Genomic DNA, 23,944 nt, shown 5'->3' on the forward strand with positions numbered 1-23,944 from the left:
TACTGGCATCTTTTCTAAGAGCAGTATACATAGCTAGATTCTACTTGATTACTGGCATCTTTTCTAAGAGCAGTATACATAGCTAGATTCTACTTGATTACTGGCATCTTTTCTAAGAGCAGTATATATAGCTAGATTCTACTTGATTACTGGCATCTTTTTCTAAGAGCAGTATATATAGCTAGATTCTACTTGATTACTGGCATCTTTTCTAAGAGCAGTATATATAGCTAGATTTTACTTGATTATTGGCATCTTTTCTAAAAGCAGTATCTATAGCTAGATTCTACTTGATTACTGGCATCTTTTTCTAAGAGCAGTATATATAGCTAGATTTTACTTGATTATTGGCATCTTTTCTAAAAGCAGTATCTATAGCTAGATTCTACTTGATTACTGGCATCTTTTTCTAAGAGCAGTATCTATAGCTAGATTCTACTTGATTACTGGCATCTTTTCTAAGAGCAGTATATATAGCTAGATTTTACTTGATTATTGGCATCTTTTCTAAAAGCAGTATCTATAGCTAGATTCTACTTGATTACTGGCATCTTTTTCTAAGAGCAGTATATATAGCTAGATTTTAATTGATTATTGGCATCTTTTCTAAAAGCAGTATCTATAGCTAGATTCTACTTGATTACTGGCATCTTTTTCTAAGAGCAGTATATATAGCTAGATTCTACCTGATTACTGGCATCTTTTCTAAAAGGAGTATATATAGCTAGATTTTACTTGATTATTGGCATCTTTTCTAAAAGCAGTATCTATAGCTAGATTCTACTTGATTACTGGCATCTTTTTCTAAGAGCAGTATATATAGCTAGATTTTACTTGATTATTGGCATCTTTTCTAAAAGCAGTATCTATAGCTAGATTCTACTTGATTACTGGCATCTTTTTCTAAGAGCAGTATATATAGCTAGATTCTACTTGATTACTGGCATCTTTTCTAAAAGGAGTATATATAGCTAGATTTTACTTGATTATTGGCATCTTTTCTAAAAGCAGTATCTATAGCTAGATTCTACTTGATTACTGGCATCTTTTTCTAAGAGCAGTATATATAGCTAGATTTTACTTGATTATTGGCATCTTTTCTAAAAGCAGTATCTATAGCTAGATTCTACTTGATTACTGGCATCTTTTTCTAAGAGCAGTATATATGGCTAGATTCTACTTGATTACTGGCATCTTTTCTAAAAGGAGTATATATAGCTAGATTTTACTTGATTATTGGCATCTTTTCTAAAAGCAGTATCTATAGCTAGATTCTACTTGATTATTGGCATCTTTTTCTAAGAGCAGTATATATAGCTAGATTTTACTTGATTATTGGCATCTTTTCTAAAAGCAGTATACGTAGCTAGATTCTACTTGATTACTGGCATCTTTTCTAAAAGGAGTATATATAGCTAGATTCTACTTGATTACTGGCATCTTTTCTAAGAGCAGTATATATAGCTAGATTTTACTTGATTATTGGCGTCTTTTCTAAAAGCAGTATATGTAGCTAGATTAGACTTGATTATTGGCATCTTTTCTAAAAGCAGTATATATAGCTAGATTCTACTTGATTATTGGCATATTTTCTAAGAGCAGTATATATAGCTAGATTCTACTTGATTACTGGCATCTTTTCTAAGAGCAGTATATATAGCTAGATTCTACTTGATTATTGGCATCTTTTCTAAGAGCAGCATATATAAGTAAATTCTACTTGATTACTGGCATCTTTTCTAAGAGCAGTATATATAACTAGATTCTACTTGATTACTGGCATCTTTTCTAAGAGCAATATATATAGCTAGATTCTACTTGATTACTGGCATCTTTTCTAAGAGCAGTATATATAGCTAGATTATACTTGATTACTGGCATCTTTTCTAAGAGCAGTATACATAGCTAGATTCTACTTGATTACTGGCATCTTTTCTAAGAGCAGTATATATAACTAGATTCTACTTGATTACTGGCATCTTTTCTAAGAGCAATATATATATAGCTAGATTCTACTTGATTACTGGCATCTTTTCTAAGAGCAGTATATATAGCTAGATTCTACTTGATTACTGGCATCTTTTCTAAGAGCAGTATATATAACTAGATTCTACTTGATTACTGGCATCTTTTCTAAGAGCAATATATATAGCTAGATTCTACTTGATTACTGGCATCTTTTCTAAGAGCAGTATATATAGCTAGATTTTACTTGATTATTGGCATCTTTTCTAAAAGCAGTATCTATAGCTAGATTCTACTTGATTACTGGCATCTTTTTCTAAGAGCAGTATATATAGCTAGATTTTACTTGATTATTGGCATCTTTTCTAAAAGCAGTATCTATAGCTAGATTCTACTTGATTACTGGCATCTTTTTCTAAGAGCAGTATATATAGCTAGATTCTACCTGATTACTGGCATCTTTTCTAAAAGGAGTATATATAGCTAGATTTTACTTGATTATTGGCATCTTTTCTAAAAGCAGTATCTATAGCTAGATTCTACTTGATTACTGGCATCTTTTTCTAAGAGCAGTATATATAGCTAGATTTTACTTGATTATTGGCATCTTTTCTAAAAGCAGTATCTATAGCTAGATTCTACTTGATTACTGGCATCTTTTTCTAAGAGCAGTATATATAGCTAGATTCTACTTGATTACTGGCATCTTTTCTAAAAGGAGTATATATAGCTAGATTTTACTTGATTATTGGCATCTTTTCTAAAAGCAGTATCTATAGCTAGATTCTACTTGATTACTGGCATCTTTTTCTAAGAGCAGTATATATAGCTAGATTTTACTTGATTATTGGCATCTTTTCTAAAAGCAGTATCTATAGCTAGATTCTACTTGATTACTGGCATCTTTTTCTAAGAGCAGTATATATAGCTAGATTCTACTTGATTACTGGCATCTTTTCTAAGAGCAGTATATATAGCTAGATTTTACTTGATTATTGGCATCTTTTCTAAAAGCAGTATACGTAGCTAGATTAGACTTGATTATTGGCATCTTTTCTAAAAGCAGTATCTATAGCTAGATTCTACTTGATTATTGGCATCTTTTTCTAAGAGCAGTATATATAGCTAGATTCTACTTGATTATTGGCATCTTTTCTAAGAGCAGCATATATAACTAGATTCTACTTGATTACTGGCATCTTTTCTAAGAGCAGCATATATAACTAGATTCTACTTGATTACTGGCATCTTTTCTAAGAGCAATATATATAGCTAGATTCTACTTGATTACTGGCATCTTTTCTAAGAGCAGTATATATAGCTAGATTCTACTTGATTACTGGCATCTTTTCTAAGAGCAGTATACATAGCTAGATTCTACTTGATTACTGGCATCTTTTCTAAGAGCAGTATACATAGCTAGATTCTACTTGATTACTGGCATCTTTTCTAAGAGCAGTATATATAGCTAGATTCTACTTGATTACTGGCATCTTTTTCTAAGAGCAGTATATATAGCTAGATTCTACTTGATTACTGGCATCTTTTCTAAGAGCAGTATCTATAGCTAGATTTTACTTGATTATTGGCATCTTTTCTAAAAGCAGTATCTATAGCTAGATTCTACTTGATTACTGGCATCTTTTTCTAAGAGCAGTATATATAGCTAGATTTTACTTGATTATTGGCATCTTTTCTAAAAGCAGTATCTATAGCTAGATTCTACTTGATTACTGGCATCTTTTTCTAAGAGCAGTATCTATAGCTAGATTCTACTTGATTACTGGCATCTTTTCTAAGAGCAGTATATATAGCTAGATTTTACTTGATTATTGGCATCTTTTCTAAAAGCAGTATCTATAGCTAGATTCTACTTGATTACTGGCATCTTTTTCTAAGAGCAGTATATATAGCTAGATTTTACTTGATTATTGGCATCTTTTCTAAAAGCAGTATCTATAGCTAGATTCTACTTGATTACTGGCATCTTTTTCTAAGAGCAGTATATATAGCTAGATTCTACCTGATTACTGGCATCTTTTCTAAAAGGAGTATATATAGCTAGATTTTACTTGATTATTGGCATCTTTTCTAAAAGCAGTATCTATAGCTAGATTCTACTTGATTACTGGCATCTTTTTCTAAGAGCAGTATATATAGCTAGATTTTACTTGATTATTGGCATCTTTTCTAAAAGCAGTATCTATAGCTAGATTCTACTTGATTACTGGCATCTTTTTCTAAGAGCAGTATATATAGCTAGATTCTACTTGATTACTGGCATCTTTTCTAAAAGGAGTATATATAGCTAGATTTTACTTGATTATTGGCATCTTTTCTAAAAGCAGTATCTATAGCTAGATTCTACTTGATTACTGGCATCTTTTTCTAAGAGCAGTATATATAGCTAGATTTTACTTGATTATTGGCATCTTTTCTAAAAGCAGTATCTATAGCTAGATTCTACTTGATTACTGGCATCTTTTTCTAAGAGCAGTATATATAGCTAGATTCTACTTGATTACTGGCATCTTTTCTAAAAGGAGTATATATAGCTAGATTTTACTTGATTATTGGCATCTTTTCTAAAAGCAGTATCTATAGCTAGATTCTACTTGATTATTGGCATCTTTTTCTAAGAGCAGTATATATAGCTAGATTTTACTTGATTATTGGCATCTTTTCTAAAAGCAGTATACGTAGCTAGATTCTACTTGATTACTGGCATCTTTTCTAAAAGGAGTATATATAGCTAGATTCTACTTGATTACTGGCATCTTTTCTAAGAGCAGTATATATAGCTAGATTTTACTTGATTATTGGTGTCTTTTCTAAAAGCAGTATATGTAGCTAGATTAGACTTGATTATTGGCATCTTTTCTAAAAGCAGTATATATAGCTAGGTTCTACTTGATTATTGGCATATTTTCTAAGAGCAGTATATATAGCTAGATTCTACTTGATTACTGGCATCTTTTCTAAGAGCAGTATATATAGCTAGATTCTACTTGATTATTGGCATCTTTTCTAAGAGCAGCATATATAAGTAAATTCTACTTGATTACTGGCATCTTTTCTAAGAGCAGTATATATAACTAGATTCTACTTGATTACTGGCATCTTTTCTAAGAGCAATATATATAGCTAGATTCTACTTGATTACTGGCATCTTTTCTAAGAGCAGTATATATAGCTAGATTATACTTGATTACTGGCATCTTTTCTAAGAGCAGTATACATAGCTAGATTCTACTTGATTACTGGCATCTTTTCTAAGAGCAGTATATATAACTAGATTCTACTTGATTACTGGCATCTTTTCTAAGAGCAATATATATATAGCTAGATTCTACTTGATTACTGGCATCTTTTCTAAGAGCAGTATATATAGCTAGATTCTACTTGATTACTGGCATCTTTTCTAAGAGCAGTATATATAACTAGATTCTACTTGATTACTGGCATCTTTTCTAAGAGCAATATATATAGCTAGATTCTACTTGATTACTGGCATCTTTTCTAAGAGCAGTATATATAGCTAGATTATACTTGATTACTGGCATCTTTTCTAAGAGCAGTATACATAGCTAGATTCTACTTGATTACTGGCATCTTTTCTAAGAGCAGTATATATAACTAGATTCTACTTGATTACTGGCATCTTTTCTAAGAGCAATATATATAGCTAGATTCTACTTGATTACTGGCATCTTTTCTAAGAGCAGTATATATAGCTAGATTCTACTTGATTACTGGCATCTTTTCTAAGAGCAGTATATATAGCTAGATTCTACTTGATTACTGGCATCTTTTCTAAGAGCAGTATATATAGAGAGATTCTACTTGATTACTGGCATCTTTTCTAAGAGCAGTATACGTAGCTAGATTCTACTTGATTATTGGCATCTTTTCTGAGAGCAGTATATATAGCTAAATTCAACTTGATTACTGGCATCTTTTCTAAGAGCAGTATATATAGCTAGATTCTACTTGATTGCTGGCATCTACTCTAAAAGCAGTACATGTATATATAGCTAGATTCTACTTAGATAATTATTCAGATTTTCATAAGAGTGCAAAACCTGATGACCATTATACAGTGTGAGTGACAATAACAATTCCTGATGAATACTGTGATCTGAACTATATTCAAAACGTGCAATATCAATGAAAAAAAAATGGGTATGAAAAATAATCTTTGTTGGTGTTTGAACCAAGACAAGGAAATCCCAGTAACAGGGTTGCAGACACCCCCCTTTGCAGAGCCACATGTGGAAACAAATAATATAACTCTTTGACAGGGATTTCCTTGTCTTGGTCAAAAGGCCTACAAATAATATAACCCCTTGAGAGGGATTTCCTTGTCTTGGTCAAAAGGCCTACAAATAATATAACCCCTTGAAGGGATTTCCTTGTCTTGATCATAAGGCCTACAAATAATATAACCCCTTCCTAGTCTTGGTCAAAAGGTCAAGAAATAGTATTAATTATCTTAATCACATGATTTGGATTTACTCATTTTAATTTCTGAGTAAGTACAGTTCAAGAAAATGAAAATAAATTTCTGATGACCTTACCTTTGGATGTTTGGGGAATCTTCAGTGAGCTATACATCTGGATGTCATTATTTTCATACGGGTGCAATTTTTCATAGGAGTCATTTTCTGGAGACCTTAAATCAGAAATTGCAATAATTACTGGATATGTCAATACTGCTGACAATTAACAGTTAAATAGAAGTACTTGAATGTAAAGTTCACTATATTTTGTTAAAAATTGGTTCAGCAACTGATTACTTCTTGCCAATGATTATACTCCAGTGGCATATGTACACGTATAGGTTTTATACTCCAGTGGCATATGCACATGTATAGGTTTTATACTCCAGTGGCGTATTTACATGTATAGGTTTTATACTCCAGTGGCATATGTACATGTATAGGTTTTATACTCCAGTGGCATATGCACATGTATAGGTTTTATATTCCAGTGGCATATGTACATGTATAGGTTTTATACTCCAGTGGCGCATGTACATGTATAGGTTTTATACTCCAGTGATGTATGTACATGTATAGATTTTATACTCCAGTGGCATATGTACATGTATAGGTTTTATACTCCAGTGATGTATGTACATGTATATGTTTTATACTCCAGTGGTGTATGTGCATGTATAGGTTTTATACTCCAGTGGCATATGTACATGTATAGGTTTTATATTCCAGTGGCATATGTACATGTATAGGTTTTACATTCCAGTGGCACATGTATATGTATAGATTTTATACTCCAGTGGCACATGTATATGTATAGGTTTTATACTCCAGTGGCACATGTACATTTATAGGTTTTATGCTCCAGTGATGTATGTACATGTATAGGTTTTAAAGGTTTTATACTCCATTGGCCTATGTACCTGTATATGTTTTATACTCCAGTGGCGTATGTACTTATATCGGTTTTATACTTCAGTGGCATATGTCCATGTATAGATTTTATACTCCAGTGACGTATGTGTATGTACAGGTTTTATACTCCAGTGACGTATGTACATGAATAGGTTTTATACTTCAATGACATATGTACATGCATAGGTTTTATACTTCAGTGACGTATGTACATGAATAGGTTTTATACTTCAGTGACGTATGTACATGAATAGGTTTTATACTTCAATGACATATGTACATGCATAGGTTTTATACTCCAGTGGCATATGTACCTGAATAGGTTTTATACTCCAGTGGCCTATGTACATGTATAGGTTTTATACTCCAGTGGCATATGTACATGTATAGGTTTTATACTCCAGTGGCATATGTACATGTATAGGTTTTAGGGCAACATTAAATGAAATGAAACAAAACTGATTTGTTGATTTCTTATTTGAATATTTTATTTATATTATCAGTAATACACTTAGTGGATTAAAATTAAATAATTGTAAATATCACTGTATTACATTTTATTCAATATTCTTATCAAGCACCTGTACCTTAAATTGGCATTTCTGTTCTCTTCCAATGCAATATCTGGTGAAAAATGAAAAGTGCAGGATACAGCATTATAAAATAATTAAAATACTATAAAAATTAGAAAATTGATTTCTTGATCGGAAATTTGATTTATTTCATTTGTAAATACATGTAATACACAATGATGAAAATAAATATATTCATGTAAATATCAATTAATGATGATTTATTACATATTCACATATTTCTGTACATTATATTGGGGTTTCTATTCCCTTCAAACATGATATATGGGGTTTCATTGCCCTTCCAACATTATATATGGGGTTTCTATTCCCTTCTAATTTGATATATAGGTTTTCTATTCTCTTTTAATGTGATATCTGGGGTTTCTATTCCCTTCAAAAATGATATCTGAGTTTTCTGTTCCCTTCTAATGTGATATCTGCATTTTTATTATTTCCAACATGATATGTGGGGTTTATATTCCCTTCTAATGTGATATAAGGGGTTTCTATTCCCTTCAAACATAATATGTGGGGTTTCTATTCCCTTCAAACATGATATCTGGGTTTCTATTCCCTTCAAACATGATATCTGGGGTTTCTATTCCCTTCTAATGCGATATCTGGGGGAAAATTAAATGTGCAAGATACATCATCTTAAATAATTGAAAAGCTGCAAGTTAGCCAATATTCCTGACCTAAAATAAAATTTTAAAGAAATGGAAATGAACTGTCAATGACACATCTTCCCATTCTAGCAAAATAATTACAATTTTGCATATATATATATATATATATATATATATATATATATATATACATGCTTTAGTTAATAGGATAAGCACTCTTTTGATAAATAAATTTTGCTTCGTGTGTGGAAACGTGAACTGCAAAGCATCCCTGTAAATTTAAGGTAAACGATGAAAGCCTTACTTTTTAAATACATACTAGTTGTATTTTTACTGTTTCGAATGCTGCCTTCTTAAAAGAAGTATTTTGATTTGTTATTAGTTCACAACTTCTAACATATTTGCATTATATCTGAAAATAAAAAGTAAATAAAAGAGAACAAATGAAAATAATTGCATTTGCTTGTGGCTGTAACCATTTGTTAGCTCTTGAATCTGAACTGATACAAAGTCCTACTGCATCTTGCCATACTGCATGTCTATATCAATAAAATATACCAGAGAGACATGCAGTCATATATTGCTAATGGAGCTCTTTTACGATCATGTAAACATAGCATGAAATACTGTTCCATATTTTTATTTTCATTGAACTAGAATACTATCCAATTGACTATTACAAGTACAGACTTAAATTCTAAGTTGATCTTAGAGATCATCCTGTTTAATTTTCAAGCATATTTCAAGGTACAATTGAAACTTTTACTTGATAAGTCAATTGTTCAAAAAGACAAGCTGAAGTAATAACCACTTGGGAGGTTTAACAGCACACTCAGACACAATAATAACATACTACCACAGATGGGATTAATTCTCTGACAACTAAATGATCCAATTTCTTGTCTTCTTTTCCGAGGTTTCTTCTAACTGTTGATTTAACTAAATTAACAAAGTACAAGACCCTATGTCTTCACTTCAAGTAATCACCATTTTCAAATTAATCTGTACATGTTTGGTAAGATGTTCCATTTTATACCCACTATTAAATCTTTAATGATCCGAAGCATTACTAGCTATGAAAGATTAATTTGGTCCCTGAATCTTTCCTAAAATTAAAATTCTTACTGTCACAGCCTAGGCATTGGTCATGTGAAGTAAGGGGAGAAGAACTAGAATTCTTTGGCACTGGTTATGTGTAATTTAATGTATCTATGAGAATGAAAGCATACATACACACATAATTTTGCCAAATATATGGACATAACTGAATGTAGAGGAGAGACATTGGTCATGTGAAATAAGGGGAACAGAACTAGAATTATTTGGAACAGGTTAATTTCAAAGAGTGAGTATCTATGAGAATGAAAGCATACAAACACACATAAATTTGGTACATACTGAATATATGGACATAATTGAATCATTAACTTTATATAGCCATCTTATTAAAATATCATTCAAAACATACAAGTTAAAATGACACTGTAGACTTATAAAATATATTGCAAGAAATAAAAGTTAATTTACCATTAAGTTCTAGGTACTGGCTTGCTTCAGTTTCTCTGAAATGGAGTCCTTCATACACTTTTTCACTTGCTGCATCTTGTTTGACAGAATTGGCTTTTATTTGACTTCTACTCATGATTGATATGGAATAAAATATTGTCTTGAGAAATCAAATGTCTTTTGATGTGTAAAATAAAACACGTTTCTAGCTTTGACTAATAACATGTTATGATACTAAACAGTTTTTTGCACAAACTCTTTAATACACAAGCAATCCACAAGTTATACACAAGCAATCCACAAGTTATATATTTGTATCATAATTGTATGGAAATACTTAATGATGGATTTCAAATAAATAAATAAATATATCACTTGTACTGGTAGCACTTTTTTTACAGTATTGCAATTTTGTCATGTCTATAACTGATTTGTGTCCTGTCTGATGTGTGGCCAAAATTTAACCAACCATCAACCATTTACATCAGATAGTATCTCTAATTTATTTGAATATTTTTGTTTCACTGCAACATGTAAATATTTGTTATGTACATGGGTCAGTCCTTTTTTGTATGTCTTTATGCATGTGATTTAGAGTACCCCAATGAAGATCTCTTTAGTTCACTGCATAGGGAAACTTTGTGAATTTTCTCCCTTAACTTTTTAAACAATTTTGGATAATAGTCATGCTTTGCTTTGCATTAAAATTTATTTTGAAGTCCAGTGACTATTCAAGCAATATAACTAAACATGTAGGTATGTTTCTTCTTCCATTCCATTATGTTGTCTATGGCTCAACATTTTGCATTTGTTTAAAAAGTTGTGAAACATAAATGCTCCCCAGAATTGGCTGCCTATGATAAATTAACAAGCAAACTAATTATTGCACATCTATTTAGAACACAACTGAAAGAGGGTGAGACCATTTCTATCTGAAAGGAGAAAGCAAACATACACCTGGATGTCAAAAAGTACATGTTAATGAGAAATAATGATTTTGGTAGAGGGCAAAATCTTGTTATTCCAACATTGATGTATGGGGATATTAGGGTACCACCACCTACAACACTGAAGTATGGGGATATTATGGTACCACCACAAATAACATTGAAGTATGGGGATATTAGGGTATCACCATATATAGCACTGAAGTATGAGGATATTAGGAGCACCACTTACAACACTGAAGTAGGAGGATATCATGGTACCACCACCTACACCACTGAAGTATGGGAATATTAGGATACCATCACCTACAACACTGAAGTATGTGGATATTATGATAGCACCACTTACAACACTGAAGTATGGGGATATTAGGGTACCACCACCCACAACACTGAAGTATGGGGATATTAGGGTACCACCACCTACAACACTGAAGTATGGGGATATTAGGGTACCACCACCTACAACACTGAAGTATGGGGATATTAGGGTACCACCACCCACAACACTGAAGTATGGGGATATTAGGGTACCTGACCACCTACAATCCATCAGACTGCCCAACCATATTCATACCTCCTTCTTATCCTGAATTTATGATTCCCAGGTTTGAAACAAAGCAGCTCTTTTGTCCACAAGTTTATATATATATATATATATATATATATATATATATATATATATATATATATATATGCACTTACTGATAGGTATAATAATCACATTTTATTTATGTTAAGTAACTTTGTTTGGCTAATGTCAGCACAGAATAGACATGTAGTTTACTGGTTCCCAATCTAAAATACCAGTAAGAATTTTTTGTGTGCAAAAGTAAGCAAAGTCACTTTAGAAATTTGATATCCAGCAAAATGAGAGAGAGAGAGTTAGTTTGGCTGGTACACCTGGAAATGCAGTTGAGTAATGACTAATCCATTCATTTTATTAGCTTGTGTTTAAGTTTAAGTATTACAGTATTTCAATATCATTTATTATAAAGAGCACTGAACCATTAAATCATTATAGCTATTTACTTATAGCAAATCAAAAGTATATCTGAAACAAAATGACAACCATGTGTATATCTGAAACTTAAGATTAAATTTATAAATATTATTCAATAATTTATGTCAATGAATGAAAATAAATGTTTCTTATTACCATTTTGTGGTATTTTGATGAGGGCAACTATCAAGGTGGTACAGCTGTAAATTCGGGAGCTGCTTGTTGTGTGGATAAATATAAAAGTTTTTGTATTTAAGTCTTTATCTATTTTAAGTTTGTATTTGCAAAATATTCATACCATTATTACCTGCTGGACTGAACTGGGTCAATCAAAGGTATCATGACTTAATCTTAAGTATTGTGTATGGATGAGTCAAATGTCTACAAATTCCATTCTTCACAGTCAACATGTTATTGTAGGATGGCAATGCTGTACTGACTTGACTTGGAAAAACAGTGGCAATGTAACTAATTTCTAGTTTTGTATTCACCCAAGTCAATTACCTATGCCTTCTATTCTGCATTGTCCATATATTCTTGTAAGTATTGCTTTCTTTTACATTTGTGTTGATCCTTGGAGATGTTGGTTGTGGAGGAAAATTTAGTTACAAACAGTGTAGTGAAGAGGATCAAAACAAATGCAGAGTGAAGAAGCTTATATTAATGAATATAATGTTTAGGGTTAAAAGTCACTATTAGTACATACTAGGTCATGCATGTCAGTACTGCAGTATAGTACGTTGACAGCCATGTTTACTCCTATATCCCGAAGAATATGTCTGAATTTCATGATGTCTAGATGTTAAACACCGATACAAATAGGACAACAAAAACAACATATATCAAAGACATGGGATTAGGGATAACATTCATTTAAATTATTTATGTTTTGTCAATTTAAAGCTGAAAAGGAACCTTTTATTTAATTTCATAGCATATAGTATATTTACAATATCTTTTATGGTTTAATTGTAAGACCAGAGGAGCTAGAATCTAGTCTGATTTCTAGTAAGTCATGCATGCAAAGGCTGACCCTGTTAAAAATAATCACTGTATAGACACCTAATAAAAGTTTTAATTTATTATTATTATATACCCATAGAATATTTTAATTTATTATTATATACCTATACAATATTTTTAATGTATTATTATATACCCATACAATATTTTTTAATTTATTATTATATACCCATACAATATTTTTAATGTAGTATTATATACCCATACAATATTTTTAATTTATTATTATATACCCATATAATATTTTTAATGTATTATTATATACCTATACAATATTTTGTAAAATGTTCTTATCAATATTTAATCAGACTCTTAGGCCCTCTGAATGTCATTCCTTTATAACACTGATTTTCATCATACATTACTGTATCCAATGCAAAATAATCTATAATATACAAAATATACAATACTAATGAGTCTGATTCAAACAAATTGACAGGCTGGGGATTGTTATGCACTGCCAGTGTGCCCTTAATAATTTATGCCAATATTATTCTGTAATCGAGTCTTGTAATACTGAAATGTGTTGTCTTCATAATTTATGCCAAAATCATGCTGTCTTCGAGTCTTGTATTACTGAAATGTGTTGTCCTTCATAATTCATGCCAATATCATTCTGTTTTTGAGTCTTTTAATACTGAAATGCGTTGTCTTCATAATTTATGCCAGTATCATTCTGTCTTCAAGTCTTGTAATACTGAAATGTGTTGTCTTCATCACAATTAATGTTCAAACATTGTGGATCCATTTGGGTCGAATTGTGTTCAGGGTAAACTGATGGCACTTTAACTTGGTGGATCTATTTGAGTCAAACTGTGTTCAGGGCATACTGATGGCACTTTAACTTGGTTCCAGAGTTATGCATGGCATGTGAGTACTTGGTATTTACTCATGACTTTTGTATAATGATATTTCTGCCAATAATTTATTGCATGTACACAGTTATTATTTCTTTTTACTTATGAGCTGTTGTCAAATGCTATCCTAGTTTGCAATGGATTACCTCCTTGGTCATGCAAGGAGAAGAAAGGCATATTTATTTAAATGGAAATACCTAGAAATTAGTTTTCATTATGCCATATTCTTTGTGGACAGAAGTAGTGGATTATAGTAAATGCCAAGAAGGCATCATCTCCATTTACCCATATTCTTAGTGGACAAAAGTAATTGCCAAATATTTTTTTTTAATCTTGAATATAATTTGTAATTAAATTTTATCTTTCCAATTTAACATATTGGTGTGATGTTTGACACTCTATTATTTATAAATTGTTTATGATAGAATGACAATATTAAAAAGAAAATAATTAAAATATACCACATCTTACAATAAAACATTGGAAAATCTAGACTGACAAGATTAAAATGAAATAATTAAGATAAATGATCAAAATAATGCAAATTTGACATTCAAATCATATATTTAAAATTGTATCGCAGGACTCCAGGGTAACAAAGACCGTAAAGACATACACAACAATAGAATGCTCAACCAAATGAATTAAGGATGTAGATGCGCACAAACATCTTGGTGTTTTCTCTCAAATGACTGCTCATGGCGCAAACAAATGAACTTTATATAGGAAAAGACATAGTGAAGAGTTAATGTAATGCGTAAACTCAAATTCCATCTTGACAGGAAATTGTCAGAAATTATATTTACGTCTTTTATACCATCCATTCTGTAATATGGAAATGTCATTTGGAACAACTGAACATTACTCGAAAACAAAGAATTACAACAATATAAAATGAGGCAGACTGAAGAAAAATTAATATCTAATGAAGCACTACATCGAGATATATGATGGGAAGGTCTTGAATCCAGACAACAAAAGAGAAACTTACATTCTTGTTTAAAATGACAAATGGTTCAAGCCCAATAACGTTAGTTGAATTTAGAAGAAAAGAAATAACAGTATTTAATTATTTATTATTATTATCAGCCATGAAAATGAAGTCATGTTTAAAATTGTTGAAAGAACAAATGATCTGTAAAATATTTAATGACTCAAAAAATTGATCTTAGAATAAATGTGTACATAATTATGATAGTGCATTAAATCAGAAAGATAGGTTTTAGTCCAAGTTTTGTCTGACCCTTGCCACCCTATTTTTGATATTTGGACATTTTATGTTGGGGTGTAGGATCATGAATCATGAACTAAATCCTGACGATTTCTTGAGGGTATATCTCAAGGAAAAGTCATTAAAATTTGCTATGCTGGCTACCCTATGCTGACACCATTTGGTGTCGACAAATTCCACTTTTTTGATAGGCGGTTGACGCTGACCCGAAACCCCACCATAAATGTCCAAATATCGAAAATGGGGTGGTAAGGGTCATAGGAAACTTGGACCATTACTGCTTCAGTATACTCATGAAAAGCTATATTACTTTATTCATTTTCTTTAAGTTCAGCATTTTATAATTTAAAAAATTGTACTAGCATGCCGTATTATCATGTGTTTGTCCAAAATTGCATCTGCATTCTACTTTTAGAAACAAGGTAGCGATGTGATGGCCACTGTTTACCCTTGCAAACCCTGATAGTATATGCCCTTCAATATGGGTATAAATTTATGTACCATATTAAAATGATTAATGCTCATGCAAGTTGTAAGTTGATATTAAATAGTACTTAAACAGGATTTCTTTTATTTGCTACCTGAAAAGGAGGTATGGCATCCATCATATTGATCCCATGCTCTATTTCACCTGTTTCATACGAATTTGCAAATATGCAAGCATCAGTGTTCTATTAAGTTTATAAAGGATGTCATGTCACATAATTAAAATAAATGTGGATACATGTATTTTGTCCCAAGTAATCAATTTCCATCTCTAGCAAATGACATGGAATGAATTGGATATTATTTGACAACTTTGCACTTTTTTAAAATTTAGGGTTGAAACAAGTAAAGATGGAAATTCACAATCACCAAAACCACCAAAACAGCTAAGCAAATAGCAACAAAATAGACCACCAGATGGCAACACCAAAACAGACTAAGACGGTAACACCAGAAAAGTCCAAGAAGATGGAGACTGTGTGGGCTGTTGTAGAGGAGAGATTGCCGGTGTTGTGACAGGAGAACCCATCTGTGAGGTACAGACCTAAATCAATCGATCCACAGTGCAAAAGAGATTCTGAATGGCAGTGCCTGGAAATAAAATTCTTTCTGGTCTAGACATAAACTGAGATATTTGTGCTGTGCAAGAAAACATCAGGATGTGCAAGTGAGCATCCTAAAGGTAGATGGAGATGGCCCCAATCAAATGGATGAAGAGTGCTCCAGCTGAGGAGGTTGTCTCCATTGTGATGGATTCTTCCAACATAAACTGGTTGAGCAGAGAGAGTTCCATTAAGATTCAAGATTTCTTGCATTGCTTGGTAACCAGGAAAATTGGAAAGCAAGAGGACTGATCGTTCCAGACCCCCTCGACTAAAACTTTCGGTCAGCATGCTAAAGATGTAGCTGGGAATAGGTTGTCATGCAAAACCTAGGTTACAAGTATCTAGGTTTTCTGCTCTAAGGCATCAATTGTTTCGATAAGAAGGCGTGACAAGGCTCCCATATAAATACCCACTTTGGTTACATTGGTATCGAAAGAAGGACATTTGATAGATCACATCGGGGAATGTATCTACTAGCTAGAATATGAAACAAGGGTCTCAATGTTGAGGAAGGAACAGACCATCTTCTATGTTTTCCAGCTATATTTGGCCATGATAAAACTTCAGTGATAATTCCTCAATCGTGGATGAATGTGGGAGAAGTAAGAGGCCTGGTTGAGCTGGTATCCCAGAAATCTTTTCCGAAATAGAAATAATCCTTATAGACTGTGTGCCCAATGGTTTGGGCTAAAGTCCAGGGGTAACAGCTGGTAAACCTCATTTACCATATTAGCAAAGGACCAAAACTCTACTTTGTCATCCTTATGGATGAATGGGTGGGCCTGACAAAAGGTGTTATTTCCGCAGCTTCTGTCTAGGACTAGCTAGAATCAATGAGGATAGAGAGTGCATCATCATAATCATAGTCAATGACATTCTGAGTTGTAGAGTGGCTGGACATCACTGTGTCTCTTGATGGAAGGGGTATAGGGACACTCTGCACCATGGTCTCTGGTTCATCATGAATTACAAAGGGGCAATTATAACTTATGTGTACCCTAGATGATGAAACACCTTTAGCCTTCTGAAAGGACGCCACCTGGTGATGAGGTGATGGTGGGACACAAGCCAAAGCATCACCTCAACTGTGATAGAAAGATTTACTTGCCCATGGGTGCATAATGAAATAATTGCCCTGAGCTGGAAGGCCCCACATCCCGTAAGGGTTCATAGGTATAAATGGGAACAGGGGAATACCAATGCGGTCCCCATGACCAGCCTGAGACCTGTGTATGGATTGCAAAATTCTACACAGGGTGGGATGGTAGATGGGGGAAGCGGGCAAAGCTCGGTCTATTCCTCTATCCCCAAATTGAGAGGTTGATGAGTGACAGAGAAGACCTAGTCTTCAACTTATCTGTCACTGTGTGCATCATGGGTATGGTGTTTTGACTCCTGAACAGAAATGGGCAACACATGTATTGCGGTGGTCTATCTGCCTCATGGGAGCAACCTGCTGATGGGAAGCCCTTAAAAGAACTAAGTTTTAATGGGGAAAAGGCTACAATATGTTTTTTCAGAAAATGGAGCAGACAGTTGAAACACTGTGACTAATTAAAACTTGCAGAAGAACACTACTTTATGTGGTAAGTTGCCACAGGCATAATTTCTCAGCTGACCATTCTGGCAGACATCTATGTATGGTGTCATTGTAAAAGAAAAGTAATATCTACTATCTGCGCATAATCATGTGACACGGAGAGTGGTGTGTAAAAAAGTAATTATGACTTTTCTATACTCTGTGGGAGGATGTATTCACATCGAACTGACGGCAAGTTTTTGGCATGAAAATAAATGAGCTACACAATATCAGCAGGACAAGTAATTACTGCTATTGAAGAAGTAATCACTGACATTAATATTAAACAAGTAATTACTGCTATTAAACTACCAAACTTAAAGTACACAATGTAGTGTGAACTAAATATGTGTCATAACATGTGTTAACTTTTAAAGCTAATTATGTCCGAACACTACCATTTAAGAAGTTATTAATATTGTCAGTATTTTGTACATATTTTAAGTAAATATATATTTATGCAAATGCAAAAATGACATGCCAAATGTTCTTTAATGTTATTACAAATCATAAATGAAGGATAACGTGAAAAACTGAACAGTGCAAACACAAATTATTGAATAGAAAACAGAACATTGTAAAGAATATTAAAATATTTACATGCAAGAAAGATAAACATTCCTTCACTAATAATGTGACATGAGTGTGAATGGTAAAGGTAATGGGTCAAATATCAAATCGGATATGTTACGAATGCAAAGCTATAAATTTATTGACTTTTGTGATTGATGATTAAGTTTTAGTATAACTGATGGTATAATTGATAATGATTTTAATTAGACCATTTTATTCCCTGAACTTAATTTGACTTATATGGGTCAGAACAAAACTGAAATTGTTTTCATTGGTTGAAAACAAGATAAATAATAGCTAGTGAAAACATATAAAAAGATGACATCATGCCATATAAAAGAAAATATTAGTTTTTCTCAATGTAATATTTTTAATAATTAATGCTTTTCAAGAAAAACGAATGTGAGCAGGATGGTCTAGACAAAACTTACTAATTTTATGTTACAATTGAAAGAAACACCATTAAAATAATATCAGCTTGAAGACTATTGTGGATTCCAAGATATTATTTCCAGCTAGGATAATGTCAGCCCTGTTAAGGTACTCTTGTTTGTTAAATAATTATTTCTTTTCTTTTCATTGCTATATCTGAAATACTGTCAAACCTACCACAGCATCCACAAAGGATATCAAGCTAAAATGTATAATAATTATGAACCATCTTCTTTAGTTTCCATCCTTATCTCTTCTCTTTATAAAACTACATGTCAATAAACAAAATGTAGTGCCTAGTGTAGCATTTATAAATAGGCGTTGCTGTATTTATTTGTACATGTGTAGATATTCCAGGGCACCAAAATGATTAGTTTCTGTACCAATCATTTAACTTTCAATAATTAAAGATAACACTACAAATAAAACCTACCTCTCTTGAAGCTCTCCATCAATATCATCTGAAATAAACAGATTAGAAAAAGGTCAAGAATTAGATATATACACAGATGAGGAGATGGAAATCAGTTTCATAAAACTGTCTTCATCTGAATTTAGTACAATATTGTGTAAATTAGTGCACTATGGAAGTGGAAGTGTCAATCAACTTTCAGTCACAAGAAAACAGTATTGCAGACCCTCTCCTACTCGGCCTGTGGCAATCAATCAGCTTTCAGTCACAAGAAAACAGTATAATTGTAGACCCTCTCCTACTCTGCCTGTGGCAATCAATCAGCTTTCAGTCACAAGAAAACAGTATAATTGTGGACCCTCTCCTACTCAGCCAGTGGCAATCAATCAGCTTTCAGTCACAAGAAACCAGTGTAATTGTGGACCCTCTCCTACTCAGCCTGTGACAATCAATCAGCTTTCAGTCACAAGAAAACAGTATTGCAGACCCTCTCCTACTTAGCCTGTGACAATCAATCAGCTTTCAGTCACAAGAAAACAGTATAATTGTGGACCCTCTCCTACTCAGCCAGTGGCAATCAATCAGCTTTCAGTCACAAGAAAACAGTATAACTGTAGACCCTCTCTTACTCAGCCTGTGACAATCAATCAGCTTTCAGTCACAAGAAAACAGTATAATTGTAGACAATCTCCTACTCAACCTGTGACAATCAATCAGCTTTCAGTCACAAGAAAACAGTATAATTGTAGACCCTCTCCTACTCAGCCAGTGGCAATCAATCATCTTTCAGTCACAAGAAAACAGTATAATTGTAGACCCTCTCCTACTCAGCCTGTGACAATCAATCAGCTTTCAGCCACAAGAAAACAGTATCATTGTAGACCCTCTCCTACTCAGCCTGTGGCAATCAATCAGCTTCCATTTTATTAGCTCGAATGTGGTGTAAATGCAGTATTGTCAAGTATGATATATTTTTAAATGACTCAATTCCTCATCCATCTTGCCTTAACATGCATCAGCTCAAATATTAATATCATTTCTCTTTTGAATGTAGACTGAATGACGAGTAGAAAAATGTAACTTTTTTCTTTAAAATCTCAGTCCTCAAAACTAATTTGAACCTCTCAACTCTTTTGTTAGAAAATAAATCTTGTACTGTTAAGCAATATCTCTTTGCTGACAGAAATACAAAAATGCCTTATAAAACAACAATCCTCACTCTAACATAGCTTACTTTGTATGTTTCCATTTTCCACTTAATATGTATAGTGTAATTGCTAATTTCATAATGGTAATTAGTTACATCATCAACATGGTTTTCATATATGTGTACATTTCTCTCATATGCACATACTCTTGTCATTAGTTAATAAGGTCAAGGAATGCATGTTGAGTCCACAAAGAAAGCAATGGTGTGAAACATGTTACCATAAAGTTGAAAGGACTGAGTAAGAGTGTTGCAGAATTAACTGTCTTAGCATCAACAATATCCATCAATGGGTTTAGAAAATATAAGCTAATGAAATCAGAGATAAATTGACAACTGCATAGCTCACCTCTGCTTTCGGAAGTCTTCAGTAGAAATTATCACGCAGAAATAATTTAAAGAAACAAATAATATTGGAGCCTTGTTCAAAGAGGGTTTCAAATGCAAACTTTTGTTCATTTTAATAGAACTTTTCATTATTTGAAAATTTGAAATTTAAACATGGAACTTGCTCTATACGGCCATTATTGTGATGATATACTTGTAGTATTAAAACACATACCGACCTACATACCCACCCACCCACAACCCACCCACCTACCGACTCCAGAACAGTATAGAAGACATATTAAAAGAACAAAATGAACATTCTTTTCTAACTTACATCAAAGTTGAGGTAATAAGTTGATAATACATAAAAAAAAATATTAGTTAAAAATATATTTTGTTTAAATCAAGTTTCTTAGATTCTGCTTGAAAAGCCATTATCATTGTCCACTAAAAGTCACCCATGACTATAGTGTGGTAGTAATGTATACAATCGCCTAATTTGATGGTTCTAGTGAAAACAGTGCTTGAGACTCAAACTAAGGCATTAAAGCACGAAACATGGTCACAGTGACCTCCTTTTGTGCACAGCATTTATTACTCATCAAATAATATTTCCTATTCGAATAACAGTATGAATATTGGGTGCTAATATATATTTTGCATTAAACCCCAAAAACAAATCAAGGGTAATAAAATGTGAAATGTTGGACACAGTAACATTCCTTTATGTCAATAATGTGGTAGTGAAGAGATACATATAATTTTCAGTTTGATGATTCTAGCATCAAGAGAGCTTGATAAATAAACTTAAAACATACTTTAACAATGTCAACAAAGCATGAGTATAGTATATAGTTTACACTTACAAGTTCTTCTAGAAGATGCAGTTGCTCACCAAGTTTCACGACTAAATGCACACATTTAATGATTATATAGCAGTATGGCCTGCTATGAGAGACCACCTCTCTTGAGAAGCCATATATTTTTGGCAAAAGCGGTGGTCTCTCAAGACAGGTTCTACTGCATGCATATATATATATATATATATATATATATATATATATATATATATATATATATATATATATATATTTATATATATATTGTTACATATATTAAAGTTATATTTGATTTGATCTGATTGTTTGTGGGTTTAGGAATGTAATGTAATTTTGTTTAGTAGGAACTCAATATTTTCCAGAAAATTCAGTTTAACCTGAGTTTTCCTTAGATACGTGATAATAGAAAAAAATTGTTTTTATTTTTGACAGTTCCTGGCCTTGATTGAGCGTCAAGTAAACAACTCTTTCTATGAATAAAATGATTGGTTCTTATCAAGGACATACAGGAGCTATGCGACTTTTACATGTAAGCATGATCACGTCATCCTCTATTTCGCAATATATTTTGCAATTAGGCATTTCCAAAATTGTGAAATACTTAGTATTAACAATGACGTTTAGAGAGAGGAGCAAGTCCAGGGCTTTTAAACACTTGATGTCAAGTTGTTTTCTTTTATTGTGACCAGAAATGAACTTTTAAGTTTTGAGTTATTAGTTAATTTTTGTCTAAAGCATTTTGACTCTCAAAGATTAATTGGTTTCTCTGGAAATATTATTGTATTCATGCAAAATTCTTGAACAGCGACATTTATTGAAAATTCTATTTTGATTTCCAAGAACGAAGGATAAATTATTGTGCTTATACAAGGAACTGTAGACGTCAACACAGGAAATCTCAATGCCTTCCATCTTGGATTATTCGTCGGTACTCAAACTTGAAATAATTAGAACATTTCAATATTATGACTGCAAAAACTTTATTAGTGGGTTCTTCTTGTAATAATTTTGGATTAGATTCTGGAAACCACAAGTCCTCATATTTTTCATTTTTACAGTATTTTTCCAGGGAAATAAATTATTTGTTATATTTTTAAAAGCTTGTTGTTTTCATTCTTTCTTGTATTACACTGGTCAACAGTGAAATCATTACTGACTTGAAAAGGCCCTAATCTGTAGTATTTTGGTGTGCCGAACACGAATATAACCGTGAAAAATTTGTATTGGCTCTCGTTTTGAAGATATTCATATACCTCATTTTCTATGTTTCACTGTGTAAATTTCTCCAGTAGGACTGCAGCAACATCCGGAATAATGATGTAACATTGCATAATACCATCATGCTCACATCATCCACAGTTGATTGCATCATTTTCTGATGCAATGCAATACTAATGCCATGCGGCTGCTGAAGTAAGTTGACGTCAGCAGTGTACTATACATGTGTAGGCCTATTATACTAATGCCAGGCGGCTGCTGAAGCTGACGTAAGCAGTGTACTATATAAAGCCCAATCAGATAGGTTCAGCATTTAAAATATTTTAGACGTTGTGCGAGACAGTTCAAGCTACTGTTACATAAAACTTATTATTTTATCCATTTACGTACAATAAAGAACAGTAATGCCTCGAAAGTGTGTTAATACCGCGGACAATTTTTGCTATATTTGTGGGGAAGTGACATTTGCCAACCAGAAGAAAAGTATCAATTCTCAAGTGAAGAAGGCATATCATCTTTACTTCGGATGCAAGGTTGGTGACCAAGACAAGCCTTGGGCTCCGCATATATGCTGTGCTACATGTACAACAGCAGCAGAGGGGCTGTACAGACCGAAACTTTTTGCACAATAAACCCCTCCAGGAAACTATTCCTCGATAGAGGGCTTATTTCGACGAAATAAACCCTTCTATTCAGAATACAGGACAAAAAAAAATGTCCCCCGAAAACTCGAAGAGTTTCCAGGGACAAACTCGTTGAGTTTGCACTGACAACTTGGGTTACTTCAATAAATCTGAAACAGTTTCCGTGGCGGGGTCGTTATTGAAAAATCCATGGGTCGGGTCCATCCCCTCTGCTGCTCTGGGAAATGAGTTTCCAAGGAAAAACATTTTTATGTTAGCGGAATTAAATCATTGACAAATAAATAATGGCAAATATTGGAGAAGCACATACGACTAGATTAGCTCGAGAACGTCTCGAAGCAATTCAGAAATTTCTTCCTGTCCGTGATAGTGTCAGACAAAAATTACAACTAAGACAGCAAGCACGGGAAGGCTTTGCAGAGACTACGGAGGAATTATTTAAACCCGTGACCAAAGCTACTGAAAAATCCGCAGC

At 32.8% G+C, this 23,944-nt stretch overlaps 1 protein-coding gene across 1 annotated transcript in view; it reads right to left on the minus strand.

Moving 5' to 3' along the window:
- The window catches only part of LOC149782395 (uncharacterized), a 75,345-nt gene that overhangs the window by 9,811 nt on the left and 41,590 nt on the right, over window positions 1-23,944 (minus strand). The window contains exons 5-8 of the mRNA XM_089933783.1: window positions 19,253-19,280; window positions 10,105-10,211; window positions 7,964-8,000; window positions 6,543-6,637 (exon numbers count right to left, since the gene is read on the minus strand). Of these exons, the coding sequence (XP_089789909.1) occupies window positions 6,543-6,637; window positions 7,964-8,000; window positions 10,105-10,211; window positions 19,253-19,280 (267 nt within the window). The remainder of the gene's footprint in view (window positions 1-6,542; window positions 6,638-7,963; window positions 8,001-10,104; window positions 10,212-19,252; window positions 19,281-23,944) is intronic.

This window comes from Sinohyriopsis cumingii, chromosome 15 (assembly GCF_028554795.1).
Source record: "Sinohyriopsis cumingii isolate HCF-2022 chromosome 15, ASM2855479v2, whole genome shotgun sequence".
Lineage (NCBI taxonomy): Eukaryota > Metazoa > Mollusca > Bivalvia > Unionida > Unionidae > Sinohyriopsis > Sinohyriopsis cumingii.